The sequence below is a fragment of the Sinocyclocheilus grahami genome, unplaced genomic scaffold (genome assembly GCF_001515645.1).
Source record: "Sinocyclocheilus grahami isolate Dianchi unplaced genomic scaffold, SAMN03320097.WGS_v1.1 scaffold46.1, whole genome shotgun sequence".
Lineage (NCBI taxonomy): Eukaryota > Metazoa > Chordata > Actinopteri > Cypriniformes > Cyprinidae > Sinocyclocheilus > Sinocyclocheilus grahami.
This window is the reverse complement of record NW_015505225.1, coordinates 634,101-643,061: the sequence shown is the minus strand read 5'-3', so window position 1 is coordinate 643,061 and position 8,961 is coordinate 634,101. Positions and strand designations below refer to the sequence as shown.

Here is an 8,961-nt window from a genome sequence, read left to right as displayed (position 1 = left end):
ATATTATATCTAGTATAGTATTATTATTATTATTATTAGTTCTATGTAGAGAGAGAGAGAGAGAGAGAGAGACTAAAATATAAGAAATAAAATATAAAGCAATAAATGATACTGTGTATAATGCATAGAGTTTAACAAAAAACTACAATAAAAATAATAAATATACAAAAATAATAAATATTAACTGTATTGAATGATAATGAATGTTAAATGGTTATATTGGATATTAGTAATAATCATGTATTAAATTAATTAATTATACCAAATTTATAAAGACTAAAAATATTAATATAAAGAACTAAAAATATGATAATACTCTGTATAATATTTAGTTTAATAAGAAACTTTAATAAAAATAATCAATATTGAATAATTGTATTTTATACTACCACTACTACTACTACTACTACTAATAATTATTATTATTATTATTATCTCTTCATTCTTCTTCCTCCTCCTCCTCTTCTTCTTCTTCTTCTTATTACATCATCCACAAGTTTGCAAACCAGTAAATTACAATTTCCTTTTAGATCCTAGATCAAAATATCATTTTTAATATATTTTTAAGCAACACATTTCCCATGCATCCCTATGTTCAATATTCACCAACTGAGATTTTACTGAGGAAAAAAAAAAACATATAAAGAAAATCGGAAACACTGTTAGCCAACCACTACTTCTATTTGCCCCTCTATTAGTGGTCTTTGTGCAGACACTCTTGAATTCATTGGATTCTTGACCACAGTGGTGATCTCTTGATTTAAGGTCAAACAGGTAATAAATATACCATAACCCTTGTCAGAGGAGAGGACCCGAGTTATTTTGAGACAAATAAACACCTCCTTCACCCATCCCCCCCAAACGACCGAACAAAAGATCCTTGAGGCGTGTTGTATCATCCCGAGGGATTCGTGTCTCACACGCTCTCCTCCACGAGCAGAGAGAGTACGCACTCCCGCTGAGAACACGGTGATGGCTGAGGAGAGACTCACACTTTAAAAGTACTAATGGTGTGTTTTTCTATGCCATATCATCCACAAAAGTTCTTCATTTTTTCAGAGGCCTTTTCGTCTTGCTTTGAATTCCTAATCCAAAATACACAAGAGGATGTGCAGCAAAACCAGTGTTTCAGTAGTGCTTTTTTTCTCCTGGAGTGATTTTGTGAAAAAAGAAATATGGGCTTACCGTGCCCAGGTCACCATCGGCTCAGGAAATCCGTCAGCATCACAGGCCAGCAGGGTTGAGAAGCCCATGTCAGCGGTGCCGTTCGTTTCCGCTTGACGGATTCGTATAGTGGGCAGGACTGAGCAGAAAAGAAAATTGCAGGTTTGATATGTGGAGCCGAATAAAACTTCTATATCTTAACCCTCTTAGCCACATACCACTGTTTATTCTACACTTAAAATAGAACACTTAAATATAATAAATATATTTTTTGAAACAGCTTTTGCCTAAAGGCAACATTGTACTATTATGGAAAAAAATTATGTTTTTCTACAAAATACTAAATAGTTTTTTTATTTTAAATAATATTGCACACATGCATAGCCAAATTAATTTTAATAAAATATAATCTAACATTTAATCAGAAATCAAGTTGTATATACACTTTCTGCCTTCAGGGAACAACCATTGCAGAACAAGAAATTAGCACTTTACAGAAATTGAAAATGCTAGGATGTGAACCTCCTGGAATACTAATACAAATATATACATAATAAGGGGGGAAAGAAAGTAAAAGTATGTAATGTACAACTACCAAATACTTTTGACTCCATTGTGGTACAATGTTGCCTCAAGCCTCAATGTGCGCAATTTCGATAAAGTTATTCAAAATACATCTTTACTCTTTCATAAACGTGGCTTTTGATGAAATAGATTCTTTGATCACATTCACAAAAAGAATATGGCACTGCAGCAAATCTGATACATGCTGAAAATGAAATAAAATTGGCTGCCGATAAATTATATAACCAATTTTTGTGTAAATATCTGCTCCTCCTCTCTTGATAAGAAGGACCTCACAAATTAAGTGCTGTATTTTGTTGCACCATGGTCGCTCAAGCAGACTAAACAGCAACATAAAGATAACCCGACAATGAGTCAAATTAAACTCAAACAAGAAAACAAATAAACAGAAAGGCAGACATAAGAGGTGAAATTACATTACCGGGTTTACCGCAGGACAGAAAACGACATAGCAAATAAGAAAGAAATCAAAAGGAGATGAGAGAAAAATGTCTGTGGAGCAGCTTGACAACAGCTACTTCAAAAAACGTCTGATTCTCAATACAAAACACCGAGCTTTATACTCGACCCCAACACCAACACAGCTGCTGATCAAATACACAGCTCAATATTGTGATAGCTAAATCAAGAGAGCTTTTCTTAAGCAGTTAGCGCTATGCTTAGCTAATGCTATGCTAAGCTGTTAGCTTGCAAACTGAAAATGTATAATTTGACCGATTAAGCTTTGTTAATCCAATTTAATGTGATTAATGTGCTATTTAAAAAGACATTTATTAATTTTCATGAGAATAAAAAGCTAAAGAATGAGAACAATATAGCATTTGTATAATTTGTCATTTGAGACCAGTTGTCTCAGCCAATGTAATGGCTCTGGAGTCAAAGTGGGATCGGATTCTGCTGGGATCTTTTGAAATGCCCAAATCCAGAGCACTACAGGTACGGTAAGGTGAGTAAGACTCACCATTAACAACCACTTTAATGCTGCGGAAGTCAACCTCTCCGCGGGCTTTAATGCGGCCCTCACAAGTATAGACACCCTCGTCGGTCTTCCTGATCCCTTGGATTTGGAGATGGTTGTTATTCAAAGTCCTGAAACGGACTGTGGAACAGAACAAAGACGAACAGATGTGTGTGAAATTGCGTATTAAAATCGCATGCAAATTGATCCATTTTAACAGTTTTTTCATCTATTATCACAGGGATTAATAAAGTGCCACATTTCTGAGAAAGCAGCATTAGGCTGCACTAATGATCTCATCAATTTATTAATGAACGCAAACAGTGAGGGTTAAGCAAAGTAAATCACACTTCTTATGTAACACACCATTTTTTTACATGTAAAGTGTGAAACCTTTTGACTTACCATCTTTTTCAAACTGGATCTTTGCACCTTTGTATTTCCAGAGGACGGTGGGTGGAGGTGAACTTATGACGTCACACACTATAATGGCATTGTCCCCTTCAGTGAACTCTTGAGGTGATGGGACATTTGTGAAGGTGATTTTTTCTGGAGGAAAAAGCAGCAGTCCAGCAATAATTTCAATTTATCATGCAATGCTTCAATTTGTATTGCTGTAGTCTACAGCAAGGAACCAAGTCATTATCCAAAATAAAGTCTCCTCAGAAGCACCTTTATAAATGTTTGGAAATATAATTTGCGTTTTTTTTATCATCTGAAATAGGCTGGGACTTGTATTTTAAGGTGACTTAAAATATACAGTGCATTTAATGTCAATCAAGCAAAACACATTTGGTTTTGTGCTAAATAAGAGAGGTATGGGAGCTCAAGTTGATTTGTATAGTGCATTTTCCACATGCATTTCCATTTAGCTTCAAATAAATTTGTTTAGGCTTGGCGTTTATAATAAATGTTGATTATAATGAATGCCACTATAATTTGTGTTTGTTTTATATTTTTCATTCCTGTTCTGTTCTGAATACCATTAAAATGAAAGGATTTGTTGTTGAATGAGGGGAACTAATATACATGCTTACAGTGTTTGTAAATGTTTAGTTTCATTTACATAATTTTTTGGCACAAGGAATGTTCAGACCCTCTCCAACTAGTGTGCCAAACTTCATAAGTTTTTGCCAAACAATACATAGAAAACATGAATTAAAATTTGTCATCACAACTTTAATTTTGCCATTCTACTGTACATATTCTGCCAGCACAGATGAATCAAACAGGTAATATCTTACGGTATATCTTCAGATTGACGGTGGCTTCTGCCTCCCGATCACCACTGCTGGCAACACATTTGTATGTGCCAGCGTTGTCAACCTTTGCGTTATAGATGGTGAGAGTGGTGGACGTCTCGTCGTTGCGAATCACGCTGATATCCAGTCTGCCAGGCTCTATTTTCTCACCGGTTGGAGCAAACCAGTCGATTTCCTTGGCCCCACCGATAACTACAACCCAAACCAAATGAACATATCAGCATTCATGAGCTGATCTTTTGTATTAAAATGTGTCAACATATAAATCATTCCGTTAAAAGTTAAGCTTGTGTGAACATCCACAAAGCAGAGATGAATCAATCAAAAGCGAATCAGGCCTGACACAATTTAATTGTTTGCTTGAATTAGTTGGGATTAGGTGTCGCTGGCACAACAGCTGTCACAAGGCACAACCTAAAACTTCAACCGATTCTCAGGTTACCAGTCTATTACCCAAATCAGTGGACCGTAGGACACAGCACTAGTGAAGACTTGAGTGTTCAGAGCAATTATCAGAGACGCTGTTCCACGCCTTTGGGTCTTCAAATGAAGCCCAGGAGAGTGGAACCAGGAAAAACGTTTTTCAAAGAGAGATATAGGCACACAAAGGTTTAACATATTCTTCTTGTAAGCCTTATTCACATGGGACTCGTTTACAGAGTCCTCGTTGATATTTGCCGACATAGAACACCATCAGCGACATTAAAGTTGAATTTACACTAGTGTACCATTTCAGCAAATGAATCATCTAGAAGATTACTGCTTTTTTAGGTTACAAAACATGGAAAACCTGACGTTTTAGGACCAGGAATCAGGTCACTAAAACTGTGTACCAGATTTTTAGAAGGTAACATTGAGAAGATTCAAAAAGAGGGGACACACATTTTTAAACACAGACAATAATCGACCATGTTAGAAACAGGTGGTCACTGAGTGAAAGTATAAAAGACAAATACATATTGCAATAAATAAAGCCCCTATTTCTACTGTGTGAGAAAAGTAGTAAATGTGATATAAAAACAATATATTTGCTAAATTAAATAATTGGTTTTTATATTGTCATAGCCAAAAGGAATAAAAACTAGAAAATATTTATTTAGAACTAAGTTTGTTTTTCTAACCCACTATCAGTTAGATGCATAAATCTGTTAAAGAACATTATTCAAATTCAATTCTCACAATAAACGTTATTCCAAAGCAGTTTTACAAAGCAAATTGGCTTAAAAACCCCAGAGAGCAAAATAAAGGCAGCAGAGGCCAAGAAAGATGCATACATTCAAAAACAGTTTGTATTTGTGCTCGCTCGCTCGCTCGCTCTCTCTTTCTCTCTCAAACAAGAGTTTTACTGTTTTACTGTATTTTTGATCAAATTCTTCTTGTTAAAAACTATTGCTGTAAATATCTGAACAGATTAAAATAATCACAGTAAATTTCATGATCAGAATGAAACCGCAAATTATGTCAAATTCATCAAATTAAACTTTTTTCCCTTCTTTTCTCTGCAATTTTTCACAAACCTCGACCAACCCCTTCCCTAGAGCCCAGTATGAGAACTCTGACCCCTGCTCTAAACTAGATTTCCTTTCCTGAAGGAAACACGATTGCTCATAATGCAGAAAATGAGCAGTGTTAATGTTTGTGGTTAAATGACAGCAGGAGAAAAAGATTGACAGTAATATGCAATACAGATGGATAAACAGACCCATTACAATTTGGTAGGCAAAGAACCCAATGACTTCAATGTCAAACTGATTTTAAATGCCAGATATATTCTCAATACAAAACTATATCGGAAGCAGATGTAACCTGGTCAGCTGGCACTCTGTTTCTATTTCTATGGCATCACACCAAGAAGCCTCGCCCACACTGGGAACTAACTAGAAAGGAATCCCGCTCCTTGCTTACAAAAACCAAGAATAAATGGCATAAATAAGCCTGAAATTATCTACAAAACAAATCCCCGCAGTAAGCTGCGGTTACCTGCAGAAAAGCACTGTAATGAGGGCCAGAAGGTATCTGGTCATTACGAAAACTTACCTTCACACAAAAAGAATCGAGACTCTCCAACACTGATCTCGCCCTGCGCAGGTGTAATATCGACCTGCAGAGAAACTGAAGAGAGAGAAAAGTATTAGGATTAAAGAACACATCAAACAAACCTGCAATAATAGAGCTAAAGTTAGTCCAAAAACCATACAGTTCGAAAAGCTCCTCAGTTGTGAGTCGTTTCTCCACATGCATAATTCAGCAGCCTCTGAGAGCATTTTTCATTAATTCCACACAAGCAGCACATCTCTCCTCTTTTACAGCCGCACAAGTAACTATGGAAACCCCTCTGACACGGGCTCTTCAGATAAACAATGTCGCATCATTTTGATCCGACTAAACGAGAGGCGACAACAGACAGTGAACCTAACAAGCTCATTGTCAACTCGGCCATTTCACCTCCTTAAGAGTTTTGCAGATTCATTTATTGCCTTATTGCCACCACATCTGACGGCGACATCAGCGCATTCAGCATTATGTCACAAATGCAACCCATTATGCAGATTCATTTCTGAGAAACTCTCAAATCTCATTCACTCAACTCATTGGTTTTAAAAACGATACTTCTATCTATTTTGCCCTCAGAAACTCTAGGAACGGAAATAGTAAAACAGATCAATATGTTTCAATTGAGGAAACAACTCAGAGCTTGGACATTAACTTGAGTGTGGCCGTGGCTCATTTCTCATTCATATGTTGGAGCGCAGGGGATGTTTGGGAAATGAGTAAAGACAAAGAGACCAGACTGAAGACAAAATTGATCCTCTCACAGATGGTGGCCTTTAGTCTTCTAGGTAATTTAATAAATGGACAAAGCCGGATGAGGGTAAACCTCAATTAAATCAGCATATTCAATCAATACTATCGGATGTTTGTTGTTCTTAGTTGAAGGGCCATTTATTTCATGTGTCTTCACACATTTATAATCTTTTTGTATAGATAAAAGAATAACTTTAAATCGGTCAACTTTGGAAGTGACATAAAAAGGCTAGACTTCTGCTGAGGACAGGAGTTTAAATTAATTAGCCTCTTATTAGCAAGACATGGTGGGAGATGCATGGTGACACTGTGTGTGCAATGGCCACAGACCTCTAATCTCTGAAGTCCCTGCTTGAATTCGCTTTGAAGAATTACAAGAACAATGCTGCCTACAGTGAACGCTTTTGTTAAGCTAAAGACAGATTTGACTTCTACACTATGACCAGGACTATTTTACTGAAAGAAAATACAAGGAGGAATCAAATTATGCTTGAAAATGTTCTTCTGGGAATTTAACTCTGAAAACTTTTAGAACTGAAAACTTCATCCCCAGTGGAAAAATACCTTTTATTATAATAAAGCTGCAAAAACAGATTGTTCAGAACTATTTAAGTCAGATGAATATATTAACACATGACAAATGCCCACATTTACATGTCACCTAAGTCTGATCAGAAACTTGGCCAGTCAGAGTGAGATCATGAGGATAAAAGAAGCTGTTCTTGGCTGTGTAGCACCTACAGCTCTGCAAATCATTATGAGGGATCCCAAATTCCCAATTGTTAGAAACTGGCAGATCCTGATAGCAAATCAGAATATATTACAACTGCTATAAGCAGCAGCCCATGTGAGCACAAAGATTTCAATTTCGTTTTACATATAAAGGAGGAGTTTCATAGAGGGCTTAAATGAAATTCAGCAAAAAAAAAAAGGCTCTGCAAAGTCGAGGTGAAACAGAAGTGACATCTTTTCTTCTGAAATGTGACATTTATCTGAGTGTAACAAATCTTCGAAAAATAAAAAAAATGTAGGGCAGGGGCTTGGTTCTATGCATTGGTTGTTGATTTGATTTTGAGACGTGGGCGTTGCAATCAAAAGTGGAGGCAGATGAATGCAAGGTTGCAGGGACTGTTAGATACTCCAATCATTTGCAGGGACCAAGTAATTGGAGAAGCCCTGCACATATCACCAGAGAGTATGTCTGGAAGGTCCACATATGACATTGTGATTAAATATTATGTGGTATTTTTTTCTAAAAATAAAACATGTGCATGAATGAATTGTTCACAGTAAGACCTATAAAATGCATTTATAAATATACAGTATATGGTGAATTTTCATTCCATGCCAATTTTCAAGCTCAGCTGCTATTCAAGAGCTGCTTGAAAGTCTGAGTCTGTGGAACATAACTGGTATGAAAGCAATCCATTCTACATTGTGAAAGTGAACAGCTATTGATGGCGTATAATTTGCCTGTTATAGTATTATAATACATTCCTCATTGCTGCTGACCTCCGCAGAAATTGGCTGATTGCACTGTATTTTAGATATAATCATTTTCTAACTAATTTTTAAATCATTTTAAAAGTTTTAAATTCCTTGTTTTATTGTTGTGATAATTTTTTTATGATTATTTTACTTCCTTTTATGTAAAGCACTTTTAATGTGCTATATAAATAAACTTGCCTTGCCTTACAAATCAATTAAACCAAGCTTCATGTGGTCCCTCATTACCCTCCTCATTTGCTCTCCATTTATTCTCCTTGTGTTTGCAGTCCTGCGTCAGTTCGTCATCGTCTATCCCTGGATGTGTCGTGTCCAGATCCTGCCCTGCCTTGCCTTGCCTTGCCAGCCTGTTTTTCCCCCCACGGGGTAGTTTTTGTTGGTGTTTTGTTTATTTTTATTACCCATTAAAACCCTTTTTATGAGTCCTCGCCTCATCCCTCTACCCGAACCCTGACAGAAAACAGCCCGTCACAGCAAAAGAAATTTCACAGCACACCTCCACCTCATTTCTCAAGTCTGTTTTGTGTTTAAAGTAAAAGTGCACTCAAAATGAAAATGCTGTCTTCATATACTCACCCTCGTGTCATTACGTACAACATTTTTTTTCTTATGTAGAACACAAATGTGAAATTATTATTTTTTTTCCCCAGAGTAATGAAATTATATAAAGCACCAAAAAAG

The 8,961-nt window shown here is 36.2% G+C and overlaps 1 protein-coding gene across 2 annotated transcripts in view; it reads right to left on the bottom strand.

Moving 5' to 3' along the window:
• Positions 1–8,961, bottom strand: part of LOC107582576 (neural cell adhesion molecule 1-like) — a 108,366-nt gene that overhangs the window by 47,120 nt on the left and 52,285 nt on the right. For both annotated transcript variants that reach the window (XM_016268472.1, XM_016268473.1), the window contains exons 2-6: positions 6,007–6,081; positions 3,952–4,161; positions 3,113–3,256; positions 2,711–2,848; positions 1,186–1,303 (exon numbers count right to left, since the gene is read on the bottom strand). In XM_016268472.1, the coding sequence (XP_016123958.1) occupies positions 1,186–1,303; positions 2,711–2,848; positions 3,113–3,256; positions 3,952–4,161; positions 6,007–6,081 (685 nt within the window). The remainder of the gene's footprint in view (positions 1–1,185; positions 1,304–2,710; positions 2,849–3,112; positions 3,257–3,951; positions 4,162–6,006; positions 6,082–8,961) is intronic.